We start from the raw sequence: 23,896 nt of genomic DNA, 5'->3' as shown, positions 1-23,896 counted from the left end.
TGTTGAATCTACGAAAAGTTAACACTAAACACGGGCCGGTGATTATAGCGACCTTATCTGATAGACGGAATTCGAGTTCTTCTTGCTGAAACAATATGCTACTCTGTTACCGATTTTCAATTGGAAACAATGCAGGATTTAAAACTGAAACTGGTTTACAAAGGAATGGAAGGAGGAAGATATAATATTGAATTGTTAAGAATAAATGAATCCTATTTAATGAATGTATAATATTGTAGTTGTATGTATGTGTGTATAATAAATGTCTATAACTAAAATAATATATCTCATTTATTTGTGATTACCTGTCCCAAATTATTCAGAATTTTTGCCAGGCGTGCAGGAGAAGAACAGGTAGCCGTCATTGTGTTATGGTAAGTAAAAATGTCATGCTACCTAGCTGCGGAGTCTGCAGAGGGAATAAAGCTACTTATATAAAAAAAAACCTAAATTAATTCGTGAAATACAAAACAAACAAAAAAATGTTAGTAGATGATGTCGAATCAAATACTTGATTGATAAATACATACATACTTTCTTAATTCCATGTTCGTCTTTTTTAAAAATGCGTAAATAAATATATCAATTACATGAAATGTGGTATTACTGTGTTATTGTCGGCTCGTGTGACCTGTTAAACGTACCGTTGTAGATCAACTTCTTTTCTAGACTTTTAAACTGTGGTAATTCATCATTAATGAAGGCATGTATTTAATGGGTAGGAATACATTAAACTGGACCTCGGCTTCACCCCCTACAGTGGCTAACAGAAAACGTCCGTGTTGAGTTTTTACGGCTTCATATCTAAGATTAGTACCGACAAGTGACAATTTTAGTACATATCTAAAACAAGTACCGCTTGTCAACAATCATTTTGCTAGGTGTTTTCATTGGTAAACGTGTGTTTTCCCTGTTCCACTCACGCCGAGAAAAAATCCTCTACGGTAGAGCGGTTCAACAGGAAGCTGCATATAAAAATGGGGATAAATTTCATACAATAAAGATCGTATAAGTGGCTGGACTTGTGACTAAAACAATTATATGAATGTAACAACGTAGTGCATCGGAGTATAGAGTTGAAGCCAAAAGATGATAATAAAGACAACGAAGAGCTAGTACTGCGTAGGATAACTTCAGTACATTAAAACCTGTTAATATTAAACAACCTAAATTCAACATGAACGACCACGTACGCATAAGCAATTACAAGAAACCCTTCACCAAAGGTTATCTACCAAACTGGTTCCATGAAATCTTCAAGATCTACGCCGTGCATACCTAAAGCCGATCCGTAACTTATGAATTGATCGATAATCGTGGTGACGTATTGAAAGGTAAATTCTACGAATATGAACTGATCAAGAGCAAGCAAAAATACATTTAACTAATCGAAAAGGTTATCCGTCGTAAAGATAATTTACTTATCAAATGGCTGGGACTGGATAAATCAAACAACTCCTGGGTTAATAAATAAAATATCGTAAAGAAATCATAATCGGAAAAACCCGCTATATAGAGATGAAGTTGATCTAACAGAATTTACGTAAAACGGTATGTAACTTCGATATCACCGTGACAAGCGGCTGTAGTGGTGGCGGTTTAAGCCAGAGACACGGCCCACTGTTATAGAGTACTATCAGGCATATAGTATGCAGTAGTTCAGGGTGTGATAAGACAAACGCTGTCTTCAGTTTACTATTCCATCCGAAAGGCTTACGTTACAGAAATATTTACGTATTTTCGAAGTCATTATACTAGCCCAAGTATTATTTCTTCCAGACTTTAATAAGATCGATACCTGAGATCGGATACTTCCCATATTCGGATGATAAACAAGTCATATCATCTGAAAAAGCTAGACAACATTCTGTCATGATATTCGATAATGTGATTGAAGAGAAATAACAAAACATAAGAAAGTACTTTACCCGCAGTCGACACAACAATATCGATTGCTTCTACCTGACTTAGTCCTATGCTGACACCGAAAACCCTGATCCGTGACTATTGTGACTTTATGATCGTGTTCAAACAGGACGAGCTTAATCGAAATTACGTATACAAGGACCATGTGGAGCAAATCTTTTTGCTCCATGGCTCTAAACAATGACTTTGTCGTTATAGAAAAAGAACGTGAATTGAACACAGGCAGATATCGGATCGGTTTCGACACATTAGTCACCGTTAACGGTATCCGTTGCACCATTAACGGGTCCGTTGCACCGTTAACGGCATCTTTAAAGGATCCGTTCAACCTTAGTATTCATAATATGGAGGAATCACATGCAAGGAGGAGTTCCCCAGGGCTCAGCTCTAAGCCTTTTGTTATGGAATATAACATTTCATGGCGTGTTGAGGCTGGAATTCGCAGAGGAAGTGCCTTTAGTCGCCTACGCGGATGATTTAGCGTTGCTAACAGCTGGAGCTTAGAGGGAGAAGTGATAAGAAGTGCCAATCAAGCATTTGATCGCGTAAGCAATTGGTTTCAAACCAGAGGATTGGAACTAGCACCCGAAAAAACTCAACTGGTGGCCGTCACAGGAAGACATAAAAATTAAGAGGATTAGAATACAAATAAAAGGTTTTCAGACAATCCCCCCCCCCTTCATGTGAAATACCTGGGGGCTTGTTCTTCACAGTCGAACAACTTTAACCAGCACTTATAAAAGATTGCAAATAAGCCTGAAAGAGCCACACGCACATTGGGACGTGCTTGTGCGTGGACAAAAATTGTCCACGCTTGAGAAGAATTTTTGTTCCTAAACACCATTATTTTCTTTTAGAGTGCATAGCAATTCTTTAGCAGAAGATGGGATGAATTTGTGGGTTTTTCTTTCCTGAAGTTGACAAATTAATTTAGATTATGTCTGAAATGCTTTTGTTGCTGTGATAGAATTAGCTTCCAATTTCAGAACTACATTATTAAATAACTGCTGTTGAGTACCATATAAAAATTTCAAAAACAGTTCTTTCTAGATTTTCAAAAAATCAAACAGTAATTTTGGGCCTTTGCCACAAGATAAGAAGTATGATTTTAGGCCTTCAAAATTTGAACAGGGAACCCCTTAAAAAAAGGGGGTTACGAATTATGGCGTCGTCTAGGGGCAGGGAGGCAGCTCCCATGACTAGGATGCCTGGGCATGCTCACCCACAAGAATGGGCATGTCTGTGTATTTACGATGATGTCAAGGGAGACCCTCAAGGTATGAGCGGGAGGGCGCGCTGTGAAGGCCATATGGAATATATGTCCGGAACATCAGGATAGGGCCGGGAAGGGCAGCTCCTACATTGAGGGGTATCTGGGCTTCCCGAATGGGAGGTTCGGTTATCTCGGAGATATGTAGGAGACCCCGATGGGTGAGTTCCACAGTGGACGAAGACAGGATGGGTGGGGGTAATCATCCGCCATTACATGCGGGGCCGACTAACGAGATGCCTAACGGCGATTCCTGGTTGCCCCTGTATGTTAAAAGATGGAAAAAAAAAGGTACGAGCATTAACATTTTTTTTTTTTTTTAGGCTTTCAAAATGGAAAGAATTCTTTCTATTGCTAGTAACAAACTAAGGAACATTGTGCTGCTGTGAGATAATACTTTTTTGTAATCTTTTTCCACAAATTCATAGAACTCTTTTAGATTCGTTACTCTTACTGTATATATGTGAAAATATTTATAAATTTTTATAACAATAACTTCTATGTCCAGAGGTAGAGAATGACATGCTGTTTGTACTGAATTGTGTACAGTTTAGTCTAAACTACCAATTCTTAAAATATTTCTATCTAAATCACTTTGAACTTTTCTGAATACATTTTCATTCTGCTTTCTCATCACACCACCAAAATTACTATTAGTTTTATCAGCAGTATAGCAAACCTTCTTCAAGTTTGTATTATTTCACACATTGCGAAAGATACATAGTTAAAACTTTGGGCAGTTTCACCTGACACTTCATCAAAATTTAAAAGTTTAAATTGAATTCCCTGCTCCAGAATGAAATATCTTACAACAATTGGAACAAATTTTACTTCACTTTTGTTTGGGCTATCTATTGTTACTGTTACATAATTAATGTTTTCCAAAGAACACAACACATTATCAAATATAAATGGCAAAATAACATTAACAATAATTCAGTTTTTGTTGTAGCAGATGAAAATATTGGGTCATATAACTTTTTAACTAGTTTAGATGTGCAGTCTGATGTTTTGAAACTGAGTTCATGTCTAGCAGCATTGTATGAAAATGTAGCATCTTTAACAGCACACTCCAGATCACTGTTATTGTTATTCCCATCTTTGGCTTTACAAAAATCTCTTATGTTTGCTGAAGCAGTAGCAATAATAGCATTCCTATATTTAGCTGTTTTCATTTGGTCTTCAATATCACCCTTATCTTTATGTGCAATAGAAAATTCTCCAGTATATAGTGTGCAATAAACACGTTCATTGTTAATGTCATTACACAATTTCAAAAATTTGAATTCCTGTTGCAGATAAACACACATTTTCTTTTGCCCATTGCTAAACGATGAGACAAAAACGAATAGAGATAAAATGATCAAAAACGTGTAGACGAGTTACTTCACACACGAAAATAACATAACTTAGTCATTTGTGTACCAAATGACTAAGTAAAAAGTTGTGGCGAGACCGGTAGCCACGCCTCCGTCAAAATCGATGTCAGCGCTTGCTCAAAAGTCGGCTGAGATGCAAACCGTAAGAAAATGTTTAAAACCGCAATGTTGAACACAGGTCTAAAATTAAAAATAATCATCGCCAGTCATAAAATCATCAAACCCCAGAGAGTTCCCATCACACTCTTTGGGACATTCATCTCGCATAAGAAAAAAATAGGCAAAAACATCTAATTTTTAATTTTTAGCTGACTTTCACATAATCTTACATATCACCATCAAAGCTTGTCAAATCCATTCTGAGATACCGTCCTAAAATTATTTTTACCATATCCTTGAATGTGATAAAGTGTAGAATTAGATTATTATTCTGCTTCCAGCTATTCTATTTGATTAATTTTGTTTTCGGTTCTTTTATTTTACAGAAAATTTTAACCATGACCTTAAAAAGCCAAGAAAAAACTTTCTGTTGCAGCACCCCACTAATTTTAGCTACGAGCCATCACTGCCCCGAGGGCACTAGAAAATATTATCATCCGTCGGGTACTACTGGGAGCGGATAAGGTATCGTCGAGGGGGGTCGAAAAATTTTTCAAATCGCTAGGACCGACCATTTTCGTGATATTTGCGATTTTCGTCCGAAAATTTGGATCCGGTTAAAAAGTTCTAAATTATCCCAAAACTTCTATATATATATATCGATATATTATAAAAAAAAAAATTAAAAATGAAAATCCACCTTACTAGCAAATTACGTACGACTCGAGATCTTTCGGTTCATTTCAAAACCAACGTCAGGAGTTAAAAATATTATAATTAAGTTAAAAAAATAAAATATTTATTTTGCATATATAAGATATATCGATGTATAACAAATAAACAACTGATCACCACGAGACATGTACTAACGAATCGAGATTTTCCGCTAGTGATCGGTATATTCCGGCGCCAAGCTAAGGGGGACGCACACACAAACACACATACAAATGCAGTTAAGTAGCGTAGGATTATTTTGTGCTCCTGATTTATATTTAACGGTTATGATTGGATTATGTATATGTTTATGATTTGTTAGTTTTAGTGTTTAGATATAGTTGTTGATTTCATTTTGTTTTTTTTTTTTGTTTTTTTTTAACCTCTGAGACCACCATGTTTTTGTTCTGGTTTATTTACATATTTATTTACGTTTATTTATGTTAATGATAATGTTTTTTTTCTCTGTTTACCCCGCCCCCCAGAGCCGAACCCACAATTAAGCATAACTATAGCTCCGGGGGATGCCATCGCCTCAAACTACCTCAGCAGAACTCAAGGTCCCACCCAAGTAGCCGAGACCCGGTCTTTTGATCATTCGCCATGCCTCAAATGAGAGGACCCTGAAGGGATATCCCACTGGGATATCCCCTTGGGGTCTTTACCCCTTACCACTAGTAATAAACCCCTAGAGAGATCCCCCACCGGAACTACGGTCTTACATTCCCCTCGTCTTGCCACTAATGGGGAACCCCGGAAGGAATTCCCCACCGAGACTAAGGCCTGGCTCCGCCATGAGTCCCGGCGTCTCCACTAATGAGCGTCCCACCCCATCCAAACGAGGCAATCTCACGTCGGAGCCACCATAATTCTGTGCGCCACAGCCTTTCTTCCGGTCTACATTTCTGCAACCTCGGTGCCCCGTATTCCAACAAAGGAAGCACAGCTCATCCAGGGATCATCGCATTACTCTACAGGCCATCCGGCCATAGTGCAGCAATCTATCCCACCCCATCCAAACGAGGCAATCTCGCGTCGGAGCCACCATAATTCTGTGCGCCACAGCCTTTCTTCCGGTGTACATTTCTGCAACCTCGGTGCCCCGTATTCCAACAAAGGAAGCACAGCTCCTCCAGGGATCATCGCATTACTCTACAGGCCATCCGGCCATAGTGCAGCAATCTATCCGTCAGGATTGGTGGCAGAGCTAGCGTCACTACCTAAGTGGGCTTGTAAGCCCTCATTGAAAGCACGTCAATTGTAACAGAGTCAGCGGCAACACGACGAAGATCTCTCATGAACTCTTCCTTTGTGGTTAAGGCATCCACATCCTTAATAAGAAACATGGACCCGCCTACCTCTCCTACCGACGAGTACTGTCATAACACCATCTACCTTCTCTACAATCTCCCTACGGGGCCACTCAGTATCGTCTCTCTCAGCCCGTACTCGAAGGAGGAGGGGGGTCCTCCCCCTGACCCTGAAGGGCCGAAAGGACACCAGACTCGCCCGGCGATACGTTGTCCTTAACTGTTCTCAGGAGGTCCGCACAAAACCTCTCCGCCGCTTTCACGACAACTTCTGCCGAAGTATTCCACTAACTGGCGTAAGTAGCCATCAAGGATGGCCTTCAAAAGGCTTTGAACCGTCCTGTCCTGCCTCTTGGCAGAATCAGCGGCAATAACATAAGTTATTTCCCAACTTCAATCACATCATCAGATAAAGCAGTGGTGCTCGACTTATCGACAATTACTTTTCCTGCTTGTAAACCACCTTCACTAATCAGTTTCATAATCCAAGGTGCCCAAAGAAGGGCTGGAAAATGTTGAGAGTGGCCAACACCCATCGCTAAGTCCAGTAGCCACGCCTGAGAAGCCTCATCGATTTTCCCAGGATCTGTCATCAGTGTAGAAGAACAAACTGGTCTTTTCGTCCAACTCCGTTGAACCAGTCGAAAAAGAGCCTCATCAGACATCCCTTCAAGAGCGTGAAGAAAGTCGCCCTGACCACGTCCTCCACCTGAGTCAGATTCCCACCTGAGGTCTGAGTGGCCACCTCTTGAAGCAGCACAGCTCGCTCAGATCACATGCGTCTGTGAAGCTTCCTCCTCATTTCCGGCCGAGTGATCCGCTTTGCCTGAGGCTCTGTACCAATGTCGTCGAAAACTTCCTTAAACATCTCAATCATTCGAGCGAGTCCGTCTGTATTTAGGGAACACGCTTTGATCTCCTGTTTTGTGTTGTCATCCTGTCTGATAATCTCCCTCACGAATTTCAGTAGAACTCTCGTATTGGAAGCTAGACACCTTGCCCGCCGTTGAAAGCTTCTACTCTCGCTATCGGTTCCCCTCACTTTATGATAATGTTTTGGTTTTAATTTGATAATTATTGTATGTTTTTGTTTTTCTGAGGCATTCACAGTCACGAACGGTGTTGTCAAATCTGTACTAGGCGGGGGGTTCGCGCTTCCGCGGTTTCGGCTAGTTAGTTTGTGGGAATCATGTTAGGTTGGATGTGAAGATGTTCATTTGAGGCGTACGTGAAGGCGAAATTTGATATATATTTACTGATGCAAATGTCTGTCGAGGAATTTACATCGGTGGCATCCCAACCGAGGTTGGCTGATGATTGTACTATGTAATCAGTTAGAGGGTCTAAAGATGACCTCCGATAAAGCCCCTCAGGGCTTTGAATGGAGGGGGTGGTGTGGCGACCAGTAACATTACAAGGTGGGTGGGTATCTTCCCCCTATGGGGATGAGATATATGTTTTTGTTTTGTTAGATTTCAAGTTTATTTTTTAGATGTTGTTTTGTTAGTTTATAGTTAGTTGTTTTACTGTCTCACATGTTGTGTGTGGGACTCGCTTTTGCCTGTTTTTTGGTAGGTAAAGGGCTAGTTATCAACTCAATCAAGACAGTCTTATGTAAGACAATGAAGGTATTTGTTGGGTTAACTAAGCTAGTACAGTACACCAATGGGAATATCATTTGTGACATTCGCATTGGTGGCATCCTGACTGGAGGCAATTGAGGCTGAAATATGTCTGTTGCTGAGGTACTGAAGATGACCTGTGGTAAAGCTCCTCAGGGCTAAGTGTGGAGGGGGTGGAGTGGCAGCCTTAATGCTATGAAGGGTGGCTTCCCCATTGGAGTCAGTAAAATGATCTAAAAGAATGTAGGAACTATCAGGTTGTTAAAAGTTCAGCTTGAAATAGAGAAGAATGAAGACAAATATGTTCAAGGCAGCTGCCTAAGGACAGATAACCATTTCTTTCCTCTAATGTGTATGTACCTTTAATGAGCAATCTTTTCAACCAGTTAACAATAATCAAACTCCCCTGGACCAGTGAGGTAAGGATGATATGTATGACATGTAAATAAAGTGTAGTCTTGTACAGACTCAAGCTGACTATTCCTGAGATATGTGGTTAAGTAAATCCCAACCATCAAAGTACACCAGTATCCAATGACTAGTATTCAAATCCATGTAAAAGCAACTAACTTTTTCTAGGATTTGAAACTGAGAACTATCAACTTTGAAAATTAGTTGTTAAACAAGTGTTTTGTGATAGTTTACCGCAAGACTGTTACAAGTTTACAACTAGACTAGCCCAATGGGCTAGATAGCCATATGATGATTATATACATAATATACTGGGTTGGTCTCTCCTGTGGAATGATAACATCTCTGTTCCATTTTGAAGGTTCTGAGTTTATTATAAATAAAATTAATGTCATTTTATAAAATTCATTGTTTATAAAAAAGATGTTGGTGAGAGCTGTGATTGCTCAACAGCCTGTAAATACTGAAGAAATAAGAAGTAATTTTTATTATTACATTGAAGGTTCAACAGTAACACAATAGCTGCTTCTTTTTTTGCAATTTGAATTAATTAGTAATCTTTTTTTTGTATATTGAGGAACAAAAAACTAACTGAAATATATTTCTTCATAGTTTATTTAGAGACTGATGGTTTCTTTGTAAAACTTGATCTTTTGTAATTATAATCTAAAAATAGGGTATTATTTTGTTATAAATAAAATGCTTATTAATCTGCCAATTAAAAACATAATCTGATAAACCTGTTAATAAATTGAGAAATTAACAATCTAAATTTAATGTAGCACCCATTTGAAAATTTGGAATATAAAATCACTGAATTAATTAATTAATTAATTAGAAAATGTTGGTGCAAGCTTTTATTTATTTTCATGAGATTTTGTATTTAGTTATATACATTGCTTTAACAAACATAATCTAACTATATATAATTTATACATAAAAAAATTCATTAACTGCTTAACACATGCTAACATCAATTTATTTGATTATAAAAAGAACATCATACAATTATCATAAGTACTTAAGTACTTATGCAACTAAATATACATATATAAGTACTATTACTACTACTATCCATATATATATATTAGATAATTAAGCTAATATAATAAAACATCATAACATTGATTGTTTAATAAGTTATTTAAACAACATAATGTACTTATAGATCGAATAGTGTTATTTTTCCTTTAAGTGGTTATATTAAAGAAAATATCAAGCAGTATAAATGGTCTCTTTAATTCTTTTACAATTAATGTTGATTATATAGTAATTTAATGAATAACATATTTCATAATAATGAATCTGATCATTCACTGAATTAAACTGCCTCCATTTTTTAGTAGATCAAATTTTTTAAATGTTTAATGAATATATAAGAATTCTTTTAAGAGCATCCTACATGATTCCATATATATATAAAACATTTAATGTATATAGATTGTATTGTTTTTAATTTCTTTTTAAAAAACAGATAGCTAGGACATTTTTCAGTAATAACTTATTTGTTAATCTTAATTTCTTGAAGTTTGAGCTATCTCACAGGATAATCTGTGAATAAACATATATAACTTTACTGTAGAAAGCATTGTATTTTTTTATTATTATTATCTCTTATTATATTAATTGTTTCTTGGCCTCTGCCCCCATGCTCTTGCAGTGATTTTCTGAGAAGTGCTTTTACATTGTCTATGTTCTTGTAGTTATTTCTTTACATGTTTATGTAGCTTTGCTGTTTCCTTTCCTTTTCTCCTCAGGTGTTTTATCTTTCAGTTTTCATAGGCCTTTTTCCACCTGCCTCTGAGTGTACCTTACCTCCTTTATGTGATGTACTGTGGTATCCACAACGATACATGTCTTTGAATAGCCCTGTAAGAAAATATCAATAAATCAGTTTGCTCATAGCCAAAAATGACGAGTATAATCTCTAAAATAGATTGTATACTCACTGATAGTAATAGGTATGGAGTTGCTGCTAATGCAGAACCTTCCAAACTTTTGCATTACTAACATTGAATTCCAAGGCCAGCTGTCTAGTACTTTTTTCAGGATGGTTAGATATTTCATCTAACATAACTCCTCCTTCGGGTTTGGTCATCCTGATTTACCACGTTTTTCAGGTTTTAAGCTTCCTGTTTCTGAGCCATCTGTGAGTGGATGAAAATGTGTAAGAAGGTAATGCTCGATAGGGGAAGTGTTTCCAATACAGCCGTCTCACCTCAAGGGTGTTGCAGCGTGCGAGATTGTACATTAAATGAATATCAGCCATTTCTAAGTTAGTACAAATCTGATTCACATTACCTGCCATGGTGAATAAAATAATGGTAAAAAAAATTTCTACAGCACAGATCGATGTATTCTCTTAGTCAGTAGCAAAAGACAAACTAGGTATTTGTTAACTGTTATAATATTTTCATGGTTTTAATAATATTTTATTGTAATGTTTTCAATATTATTAAATTAGTATAATTTTTTACATGACTACCACTAATAAAATTATTCCACACGAGATTGTGTCGAGTTATAAATTTTATTCAGGAGGAAATGAAAACTAGTTTTTTAATCTAGAATGACTCGCTTCAAAAATTTTTGTCATAACTTTGTTATTTATGAATGGATTTGAATAAATAAGTGTCACTTTCTTTGTTATAAAACACTTAACATTTTTGTACAATATAATATTTTAAATAAACCAGCAGTTGCAGAGATATTAACAATTAAACAATTTACATGGCTGGGCATTTTGAAATTGAGTGAGAGATCAGATTCATTATTTTTATATAAGTACACCTCTAGGTACCCTAGCAATATACAAATTTCAACTTGATACGATTAACCATTCCTGAAAAATAAGTTTTTATGTTAAAAATACAAAATGATGTATAATGGGTAAAGTAAGTGTTTCCAGACATATGTTGATATAATGTTTTTTTTTCTACTTTCTAGGTGGTGGATCATCCCCTGAATTCTTGAAATGGTTTTTATGAATACTTATATTTCATAATGTGTTAAGATGCAGCTCTTTTTGGCTTATGTGTACAATATCAAGGATGTTGTTAGTGTTAGTGGATTCTAGATTTTCATTTATGGAATGGTATTCATTGTATTTATTTTATTATATTTTGAGATGGTACTTTTATATTTCACAATAATGCAACGTTTTTTAGAAGCAGGGAAAAAGAAACTACTGATATGGGAATTCTAGTTGATGGCACACATACACTTCAAAAACTGTTAACAGCCCTGGAGGAAGGAATAAAATCCTGTGGAACGAAAATAAAATAAGAAAAACTAAAGTATTGGAACTAAACAACAAAGAAGATTTAGTGATAAGTACAAGTGAAGAAAGAATAGAAAAAGTAAACAGTTACAGGAATTTGGGTACTATGGTGACAGAGGACTGGAAGAGCGCAATGTAAATAAAAGGAAGGAAAAGCAATGGAATGGCAAAAGAAACATTCAGTAAGAAGAAGGGATTACTATATAGTAAAAGTGTGGACTTATAGTAAACGAAGAGATTAGTCAAGTGCTATGTATGGAGTGACTTGGTATATGGAAGTGAAGCATGGACAATGAGGAAGAGGGAGAGGAATTAGATTGAGGCATTTGAGGTATGGATATGAAGAAGGTTAGAGAAATTAAAATGGACAGATAAGGTGAGGAATAAAGAAGTAATAAACAGGATTAAAGAAAGCGCACCTATGCAAGAAGCACACCAAAGAAAAGGAAACCGGCTAGAACATATGGTCAGAGGAAGTGCAAATTTTACATCTTTATCGGAAGGGTCACTTGAAGGAGAAAGGAAACAAGGAAGAAAAGGGATGAAGTTAACAGATAAGGTGAAGATTAAAAACTACAAAGGGACAAAAGAGAAGACTTGGGATGGAAATTGATGGAGACAACAGTGGCGTAAGGACCTGCCAGGCAGAACACCAGATGATGATTATGATGATACATCCTAAATAATAATCAGTTCATCCACAAATTACATAAAATTATGGTTTGTAGTCCACCTACATAAGGTTATATTAGATTTTTGAAGACCCACTTCAGATTTTAAGATTTCTAGCTATTTATTTAATAAATATAGATACTATATTTATATTATTTTCATTTTTGAATTAGTTAAATTTATAAAGTTTCTACAGAATAATTGTTAATACTATTTCTGAAAGTAAATAATGCAATAGAAAAAGATTAATGAATAATTAAAATCTGAATAGTTCATCTGAAAAAAATTAACAAATATAAAATGAAGTTATTTACTGATAATGCCTGATCAGTAGTACACACATTTTTCCTTGCTTCTACCATTTCCATGCACACACCGTAGTATTACTTTGTGAAAGAGATATTTTTCATTTGTTCATTACAGCTAGGGTTACTTTGACCCATATCTTGCTAAAAATATGTTTACCCATCAATTTTCTGTGTTCAGGGTAATATTATGCTAACATATTAATTTGTTATTCTATACTAATTGTTTTAAAAAAAAAGTTATAATTGCTACTTACATGTTCAAAATGCAAACGAATCAAGAGATTCACTATATATAAAAATGAAAAAATTGTTTTTTGTCAGTTAAATTTTGGGTTAAAATCATTGTAACGATCAATCATGTGTTAAAATCATTATATTAAGATCAGTGGGTCGCTTGATAGAAAATTTTACTCTATTATTTTTTAAGCAACTATTGAAAAACAATAAAAATCTTAATTTATTAAAAATATAATTTTATTTCTTCAAAGTACTGTGATGTACAATAGAACTCTTATCTTCAGTAATATCTACTCAACAAAAAAAGTCAAACTTTTTCAAACAATATTATGTTGCACATAATCTATATAATCCTACTTAAACTGTCTACTGTAATTCTTTATCTCCTTTTTTTATTATAATCTAAATTAATAAAAGTAACTTGTGTTTTGTACATATTTTTTTTATAATATATTTTATAATACTTTTGCATGATTTACAATATAGTTGTCACTTCACGTATAATTAGAATTTCTGTCAATTTTATTACTATCGTCCGTTTCTTTCATTTAGGTGAAAGTAAAGAATGAGGCTGCGCCAGCCTTCTTTCTGGTTTCTTTAGGTGAGGCTGCACCTCCACTTAATTTTTCTCTCTTCCATTTCTCCTCACAAACCTTTTCCACCTTTGACCTATTCTTTAGATCTTGGTTTACACACTGTAACCATCTTTTTCTTGATCTTTCTCTAGGTCTACTTTATATTTAAACTGAATGTTTATTTTTTTGTTACTCTTCCACTTATTAAAAATTAATGAATCGATTTTCTTCACTTTTTTCTTTTATGCAATTTACATTATGTCAAAAATTTTGTAAGAACTAAAAATAATTTGATTGTTTTCAGTAAATTTTGTCAAAAATATCATTTTAAATTTTGAGTGAGGGTTCTCGCATTCTGTTGGTAAAAATGTATTTTTTTTTAATCTTTTGTGCTAACGATCCATTCTGTCCTACTTAAAGAATTTAGATTAAAGTCTATATAATTTTCAGTAGCTGCAACTTTTTGTATTGTTTATCCTGTCTTAATGAAAATTGTTCTTAAGTATTCTTATATAACAATACTAGCTACCCATCACAGCTTCACCCACACTATATGGTTACTTGCGTTTCCTGTAGTGGTCAATTTTTTTATTTCATACTTTATATTCAAGTAACCAGAGACAGATGCAGCTAGTCACACAAACAGTAACAGTAGCAGTGGTTGTATTAGTTGAGCCACAGTGCCATATACCTTAGCACACCTTAAAAAATTTGGATTTAAAAATACAAATTAAAAAAAGTTAGAATTAAAACACTGGAATTAAAAAATGTTTTTTAGATATTTATCTGAAGAGTATTTGCAAGCCCAAACTTACTGAATATCTCATTAACTATAGTCATGATCGAGAAAACTTACAATCATTGTTCAACATTTTTTTTAACTTTTATCACTTTCAAGGTCGAATTTCAAAACTCTAGAAATTGGTTTATTGACATGAAGATTTCACTAACCAAAACTGAGGTTGATTTCTTCATTTGTTACAAGAAATTGTAAAAACAACAAGATTTAAAAAAAAAATCAAAAATCCATTTTAACCCTTGAAACTAGGAATTTCAAAAATCTAGAAACTGGTTTTTTGATATTCATAATCATTCTGTTCATACCTAGTTCACACAGTGATAGATACTCACAGTTCAAAATTCATTAATTCATCTCATAAAGTTTGTGCTTCGACCAGTAAATCTCCACTAATACATATATATATTTTTAGATATATTTTATATATATACAGAGTCTGGCATATAAATCTGATGATTTTGTAGTAATTGTTATGTTGGCACCACTGTCAATGAGAAGGCGGGAGTGTTGTAAATCGACAGGTCTATTCATGCTATTTCAGTAGCCAAAATAATTTGATATATTAAATGTTTTAATAGTACGAAGCACAGTTTAATTATTATCCCTCAAAAATTGTCAGGTTTATACGCCGGACCCTGTATAAGCATTTAATATATTATATAATATATATTTATAATATATATATATAAAACAGATTTTTTTTTTTTAAGTGATAAAACATTTGATAGAGATAGCTGTCACTTGTTTTGTTTTGTCATTTCAGATCAGTGAGCATTGGCAAATGATCATGGAAAAACTGATGCTGCAACAACGTTTATAAATTGTGGAAATATATTTCCAAAATCAATGTTCTGTTCGCCAAACGTAAAGAGCACTTCATAATTTTTATGATGCACATAATCATCTATCAGAGCAACTTATTCGTTGAACTATTGAAAAATGTCAAAAACCATTTACTTTATTCAATGAAAAACTAACAACAAGACAAAGATCTGTACATACAGATGAAACTATTGATGCTATCAGTGATAGTATTGATGAAGATCTGAATATATCCTATTCATAGTGTTCTCTACAACTTGGACTTTGTCCATCCGTTATATGGAAAATTTTACATAAAGATCTTGGTCTATGTCCATACAAGATGCCATTGGTGCAATAACTGAAGCTGCAAGACCATAATAAGCATCGTTTGTTTGGTGAATGGTGCCTAAATTGTTAATTGATTCACTTTTTTATCGAAAAATTTTGTTAAGTGACAAAGCTCATTTCTGGTTAAATGGTTATGTCAACAAGTGCAATTACCGTATGTGGAGTAAGACCAATACTCAGGAAATTTATGGGTCTTCATTGCATGCTGAAAAATGTACTTTAAGGTGTGGGTTGCATGATGGAGGCATCATCGGTCCTTATTTCTTTAATAATGAGGCTAGAACACATGTTACTGTCAGTGGTGATCGTTACGGATCAATGATCAGTGATTATTTGTTTCTAAATTTGCATGGCATCGACCTGCAACAGTTTTGGTTTCAACAGGATGATGCCACATCTCATACTTCTACCGAAACAGTCGATTTATTGAAACAACAATTTAGCAACAAAATTATTTCACGAAATGGTCCAGTGAATTGGCCTCAAAGATCATGTGACCTAATGCCAGTGGATTATTTTATTATTATTTCCTTTGGGGATATGTGAATTCTCTGGTTTATGCTGATAATTCAGCAACAGTTGACACTTTTGAAGCAAACATAACTCATGTTATTAACAAAATACGTCCCCAATTACTTGAAAAATTGGACTGATCAAATCCATTAAAGCTAGTCGTGGTGGACATATGCTGGAAATTATTTTTGAAAATTAAATGTCAGAAAGTTATCTTTCAGATAAAAACAAAATTGGCTTCAAACTTACCTTTTTATATGTTTTACTTCAATTCAAAGTTCTATCCCTCTAAAAAAAAACCATTATATATATATATATATATATTTACAAGATGAAATGTAGATAGATTATTTTATTTAATGTCAATTTAATTCTATTATTATGTAATATTATTCATTCGATTGTTTTGAATCATTCAGTTCAAGCTCTGTTCATAGTCCATTATTTCAATTTTTAAAGTTTTTGCTTCAACTGGCAAACCTTTACTTTATTCAGAATTAAATTCTCTACAAGTTTTGTAAGTTATATATGTTTATTACCTGTTTAAAAAGGTTATTGTATGTCAAACATAAAGAACAGGCTTTTTTACCCCAATTTATTGATTTTCACCCCAGGTTTCTAGGATTTTCACACACACGATTCTGGGAACTATTTTATACGATTTTTCAGGTCAAAAACCACAAGAAATCATTAATTCTGCCCCTTATTTAACGTCTTAAAAATTTCAGTACGACCTTATTTCACCGGGGTAGCTGAAGTTCAAGTGAAACTTTCACCAGCCATAATTGCAAACAAAGCATTTTAGAACAAATGTTTATATCAACTGTTTCCATTATTTTCATGAGTACAATAGGTTATGAAAGTCCCAGGAGAACTTCGTTATAAATTCTGTATACAAGGTATCTTAAAAAAAATTTATTATTGATATTCTTAGATATGGGAATAAACTTAATTGTCTTGGCTGTCAGGTAGAAAAAGTTAACTTATTTAACTGAAAATTTTACAAGAAACAGACCGAAGAAGATTCTACCTTATTTTAATAAGATACACAGTAGAAACCAATGATTCAAACTTGGTGGGATTCCACCTGGATCAGTAATACTCTAAATTAAGTAATAATTATTTAGTATACCAGCTTTTATTTTCAGTTTTAATCTCATTGATATTATTTATAGATTTACAGACTTTTAATTCTGTTAATATTAAGAGCATAATAACAACAACTAACAGAAAAGATAAAGAATGACAAAGGCAAAAAAATGCCACGATTGTCCATTGCATTCTCTGGCTTTGGTAATCATAATTCATTTGGTCTTATTAAAAATTAATGTTGCCCAGTACAGCAGTTACTGTTTAGAGAGAAGTAAATGCAAAATTTGCCATTCTTCAAGATAAAATGGTAGTGTCTCACCCTTACACCCAGAAGATCTCAGATGTAAATCCTGTCAGTCACATTTTTTATATAATAAAAAATGTCCACACCACATTCCTATTTATAACTTTGAGTTTATGTTGTTCATTAATTATTCAAAAATAATTCAGAAAATGGATTATCCGCTCTTCAATAAAGTATTAAATACATCATAACATTGTATTGGGTTAAAAGTGACATAATTAAATTGAATTAATAGCACATTCAAGGAGATTAATTTTCTATTTGTAATCTTTTTTCTTAAATTGTTAGAAATTTGTTATGACATTATCTGATCAGTCCAAATAAATAGAAAGTCACATCATCAAAGTCTGGATTAATGAGTTTATACTTATATGAAAACGTTTTTTGTTAACTATTTACTATGTTTTTCACCCTCTTTCTTGTATTACCACAGTACTCTAGAGCTAGGAAATGCTAGTTCATTCTGTTCTTGTTCCCAGTGGGAAAACTGGTGCTGCTGTGTTGTTAAAATTTCAACAAAACAGTATGATCCTCAAAGGAAATGAAGGTACATTATCAGTCGTTATTTTTAAAATACATGAATGCCATGAGACAAGCTTTGAAACTCTACAACTTTTCTGATGTATTGTTTTCAAGAATCTGTGAAGATCTGTGTTATCTTCCCATGTACCAAGCTGATTGGTGATAAAATTCTTGATACTGTACAACAGTATTGGTAACCTGATCCAAAAAAACTTTCATAAAATTATTATTTACCTGCAGCCACCTTTTATGACAAAAAATTCCAGTTGTAATCCCTGTACATTGAACTTATTGTATTTAATTTATAAATATTTTATTAAAATACATTTTAGCAGTAGAATAAGCAACTAACATATTAAACAATACTCACTTTTTTTGCTGTCTTAATTCCTTTTTCCCTTATTATCTTGTAATAGTTTTTTTATCATATGTGAGTTCAGTACATTTTAAAAAGATTGACATGTTCATTTGTAATCAAATATGACTGAGAAAGCATTTTTTAATTATGTTACTAATTAGGTCATTATTGATTACATTGGGTTAAACTAATTATACATTTTTAAGAATTTAACCAAGAATTAAACCTTAAACCTTCTAGATAGTAGGCATGACTACCTAAGCCATCGAGAGAGTTTCTTCGGTTTTAAAATAATTTAAAAGACTTTAGCTGTATTTGAATATATTGAATTCATTGCTGATGAAATAGTAATTCACTATGAAAGTACACAAAAAAAGATATAAAACAATAAAAAAAGTGAGTATTGTCTAAACTACGCATTATTACCTTTATTCTGATATTCACATGTGAAAGAAAAACTTACAATTATTATGGGTCAAGCTGATTTTAACAAGTTAGTAAACTTCATCAGATTTAAAAATAGCTATTTTTATATTTTTAGAAATTATACAAATTAAACTTTAAAACTAGGTGCATTTTTCTGAAGTTGCTGTTTTCCCTCAAAAATCGCAGGTCTAGGACTGTTAGTTTCAAGGGCTAATTACATTGTGAATACTGGACAGATATAAGTAATTTTAATGTAAATCACAAAACATTTGATTATTAACAGTATAAATAGTTTATTTACAAAAAATATTATTTACATTTTTTCCATATTATAAAAAAATAATAATAATCACAGTGAATATAATTTGAGTTATGATTACTGGTATTACCCAAACTGTTAATAGCTACAATGATTTAGTATTATATAGTTTATTTAGTTTACAAATATATACATAATTTAAATTATGTACATGTAAATTATTTCTAATTTACAAACAGTTAAATGTAGTTTACAAAGTGATTGGAATCTAGATTAAAGTACAAAAAGATTGCTTTTATAGAGATTCTGAATTTGCTTATTCTAATTCTAATTTTAATTTTTTTTTTTTTTGTTATTAATAAAGAGAATAGGAATCAACTCCAAATTATGGTAAAATTCATTTTTAATACACAGCTAATAATGATATTAAAGATCTTAACTCTTAAAACTGAAATAAAACGATCAAAATTTGTGCATATTAAATACTGTTTAACAGCATATCTAAACTAACAAAGTATAATTTGTTATACTTTGCAGAGATTTGAGGAATCAACTCCAAATAATGGTAAAATTCATTCTTAATACAAATGATAATGATATCATTAATAATATAATATTAATGATATTATATTCACTAATATTAATGATATTAAAGATCTTAACTCTTAAAATTGAAATAAAACGATCAAAATTTGTGCAAATTAAATACTGTTTAACACCATATCTAAACTAACAAAGTATAATTTTTTATACTTTGCAGAGATTTGATTATATTTCCAATGAATTTAATTCCATCAAAACCTATTCTTTTAATAGTAATAATAAACTATTTACAACTCACTTTTACTTTTTAAATAGTTTTTACCTTTTAATTTTAATATTTTTGTAATATTTATTATTATTTTTATAAAAGTTGAAACCTCATTTTATCATGCTGACCTAAAGTATTTAATTTACTACTATTATGATGATAAAGCATTGTTTTATCACTGGATAATATTTCTAATAAAGCTTTTGCTAAATAGAGCAGTAAGATCACAGCACCGTTTTCTTAAGTTTATTGCATGTCACCTTCCAAGCTTGTTCTGTTCCATGTAGCTTGAAAATTTAAATTTCAACCTGAAGATGAAGTGGACAGAATGTGGTTATGTTGAAAACAACATAAAGGCCTGTACCACTTTCACTACTGGTCAGAATTAAATTTCCAAAAATAATAGACTAATTTTATAAATATTATTTAAGTATTTATTTAGTAGTTAATATTTTATTACAAACAAAAAATAAGTACTTTCATGAAAATTATATTTAATGACTTTCAATAACATTGAACTGCAATGTTTGTACACTAGATATGCTACTATTACGTCGCCTTTGAAATCTGTTTGAAAATACTTCTGGAAAATGATCACTTTGAATGCTTCCGTGCCTTCCATATCTAATATTTGGCATTAGGTCTATTTTATGTTCATATACTGGTGGAGGTAATTGTATTTTATTGTAACTTGGTGGTGGTGTACAGTTGCCGGTCAGATCACCTGTTGCATGTGCATATGATGGCGGTAAGTCGATTATCCAACAAGGTTGTGAATGACATACATTCGGTATCTGCAATTAGACATGAAAAGAATAAAGAACATTACAATCGTAACTTCACTTTTTTTAATTTGTTAAAGGAATTTATTGTTTGTAATAACTAAAATATATATATGAGTTACAATTAAAACAGTTTTACAGTGAAGTGGAAGCACAACTACTTTTCAATAAGAATGTTGTGGTTTGAATCTTTGTTAGACATGGTGTTTTTTACATTATATAAAACTCTATGCTTATCCATCAAGAAATAAAAAAAAAGGTTATTATAATTGGTATAAGCTGGTTATTACTGCACGAATAAGTAAATAAAACGTAATTTAAACTATCTTATGTTTTTAGTTATTAAAAACATATCTATGACATTTACAATCCATCATCATAGTTTTCAAGTGGTTTTATCTTATGTTGATGTAAAATAATTTATTAAATCTTGTGTTTCAAAAGAAAATGAGGATTTTTGTGTTAAAACAAGTATAAATCTATCTACGTGTTGCAAACTTTACATGAAAAATTATGAAGGTCAAAAGATTAGATAAATTTAAAAAAAATATATTTTTTATGTCTGGTTTTAAAGTTACAAATTATTAAAACATTGTGTGATTGTATGCACTCTTTTATTTTTTTTATTCTTTTCTTCTTTGTATTTAAGTACTTCTTTTAAGTATTTTATCTTTTGATGAATGTTTTTTTAAGTGTTTTATCATCCACATGAAGAAAATTAAGTCACATTTGTTTTACTTTATTTTGGCTAGGCCGATTTAAATATAACAGTTAATCACTGACTTATTCCAAGTGGAAATGACCATTATTACACTCTGAAGAAGTAATTCAATGTCAATTATGCGTAGTATGATATTTAAGCGATTCAGGAATATGTCATGCATATACTGTAAATTGCACATTATACAGTAACAACTCTAATATACTAAATCGCAAATATAATAAATTCATCATAAATTGTCTTTTTTCACCATTTATTATGAAAAATGATGGGTATGTCCAAAGAAATGCATGTAAAAAAAAAGTGTATGTGTAAAAAGAGACTTCTTATCGTAAAAGGTGTTTAAGTTCCTGTTATATTCATCAAATGGCTTAATTATATTAAACATTTGAAAATAATCAGATATTCTAAAAGATGATATTAATAAATTATTATAACAATTTTTCTCAATGTTATATAACAAAATTTTGATAAAATCATTTCCTTATTTATTCTGAGTATAAAGGTGTAATATTTGTTACTGAATTATAACTTCTAGCAAATAGATGTTTATGAGAGTTCAGTAACGAAGGTCATATAGGTATATTTTATACTCTTATAACAAATTAATATGTAAAATGACCTTTTTTTAAACAAATTTCTTTTTAAAAACAAAAATTAATATTGTAAAAAATAAAATATAAAAATACAAATAATACTAATACACGGTTATTCATGTGTGTAATTCTTTTTAAGAATTGTCTGTTTCTAATGACAAAAGTTTACTATCACCAAAAAGTTGCTTATAGACATTTCTGATCCCAACAATTATTACATAGAGAAATCATTGTTTTTATTACAAGTTCCAAGAATCATACAATGAAAATGAATTAAACTATTAAGGTAAAATTTTACGTTTGATTACTATTAATTTATAAATTATTTCATTTGCATATTACTGTGATTATTATTAATTTATAAATTATTTCATTTGCATATTACTGCAAATAAGCCACTAGAAATCTGTTAATTTTTTTTGGATCCAAAACTATAACACTTATAGACAATAGTTAGATTGAGACTTCTGAAAATACTTGACTGTTCTCAAAAACAATAAGCTCCCATTCTAGACATAATATAGAAAGAGGAGTGAAGTGATTTCCTATTGCTTCTTTCATTCAGTTGTTGTACTGAACATTGCATGTGATATCAACTGCTTTGTTGTATAGAACATTGAAAGCAGGATTGCTTTGTTGTATATGAGGTGTGGCTATTAAATAACGAGACTAATGCTGCTACAGAAGAACTGTGTATGCGCAAAATTCGTACAACTGACAGCTGTGTAGCATGAAGCCTTCTCTTTCGATTGTTGCCACTCCAGTTTCTGTAGACATATTAGTCTGGCCGTGACCTTCATTTGGATAGCGTCTGTTTTTTTGTTTTGCCGAAAAAATGATAAGTGTTTTATTAGAGCAAAGAATTGTCGTGAAATTTCATATGAAACTTGGAAAAACCGCTGCTGAAATTTATCTTTTATTAAAAAAAGGAATATGGCAATGACTGTTTCATCATGTGCACAGGTTTATGAAGGGTTGAAGCGTTTCCAAGATGGCCAAGAAGACATTGAAGATGATGTTCACCCAGGTTGCCCTTCCATGTCAAAAATATTTAAAAGATTGGTAATCTGATCCGATCTGACCATCGGTTAACTATTCTTGTCTTTATTCAAGGTCCTTGCTCAACTCTATGAAAAAATAAGAAACAACGACCCTAATTGTGAAAGAGCCAGCCTCCACGGTATGAGTAGTGGCATCTCGGCCTTTCATCCAGAGGTCCCGGGTTCAAATCCCGGTCAGGTGTGGTATTTTCACATGCTACAATAATTTCATTCATATCATTCTCTGAAGCAAACGGTGGTCCCAGAGGTAAAAAAAATGAATTGTGGAAGAACAAGTCACAGATCATGGGTTCTTCATCAGGACAACACACCGGCTCATACTGCATTGTTTGTCATTGTTTGTTTCTAGCCAAGTATAGCATCCCAGTGTTAGACCATGTGACTGATTCTCCTGACCTGGCATCATGTGACTTTTATCTGTTCCCCAAAGTCAAATCTGCATTAAAAGGAACAAGATTTCAGACTATTGAAACTGTGAAAGAAAAAGCAGCATGCCTCATGAAAAATCCCACAGAAGAAGACTTCCAGCACTGTTTTGAACAATGGAAAATTCGCATGGAGCATTGTAGGGATAGAGGAGGAGTATATATTGAAGATAATAACTAAATTACATCATTAGTCTCGTTATTTAATAGCCACATCTTGTATCAGTGTTAAAGCATTGTAGTACCAAATACTCCAATGCAAAAGATGACAT

General features: G+C 32.7%; 1 protein-coding gene across 2 annotated transcripts in view; it reads right to left on the bottom strand.

Annotated features, from left to right (window-relative positions):
* Positions 1-19,502: 19,502 nt before the first annotated feature.
* LOC142325468 (uncharacterized) overlaps positions 19,503-23,896 on the bottom strand; it is a 28,120-nt gene continuing 23,726 nt past the window's right edge. For both annotated transcript variants that reach the window (XM_075367270.1, XM_075367269.1), the window contains exon 4: positions 19,503-20,833. In XM_075367270.1, the coding sequence (XP_075223385.1) occupies positions 20,534-20,833 (300 nt within the window). In that variant the 3' untranslated portion in view covers positions 19,503-20,533. The remainder of the gene's footprint in view (positions 20,834-23,896) is intronic.

Source organism: Lycorma delicatula, chromosome 5 (genome assembly GCF_047948215.1).
Source record: "Lycorma delicatula isolate Av1 chromosome 5, ASM4794821v1, whole genome shotgun sequence".
Classification (NCBI taxonomy): Eukaryota; Metazoa; Arthropoda; class Insecta; order Hemiptera; family Fulgoridae; genus Lycorma; species Lycorma delicatula.
Note: the sequence above shows the minus strand (reverse complement) of the source record. Positions and strands in the feature narration are given on the sequence as shown.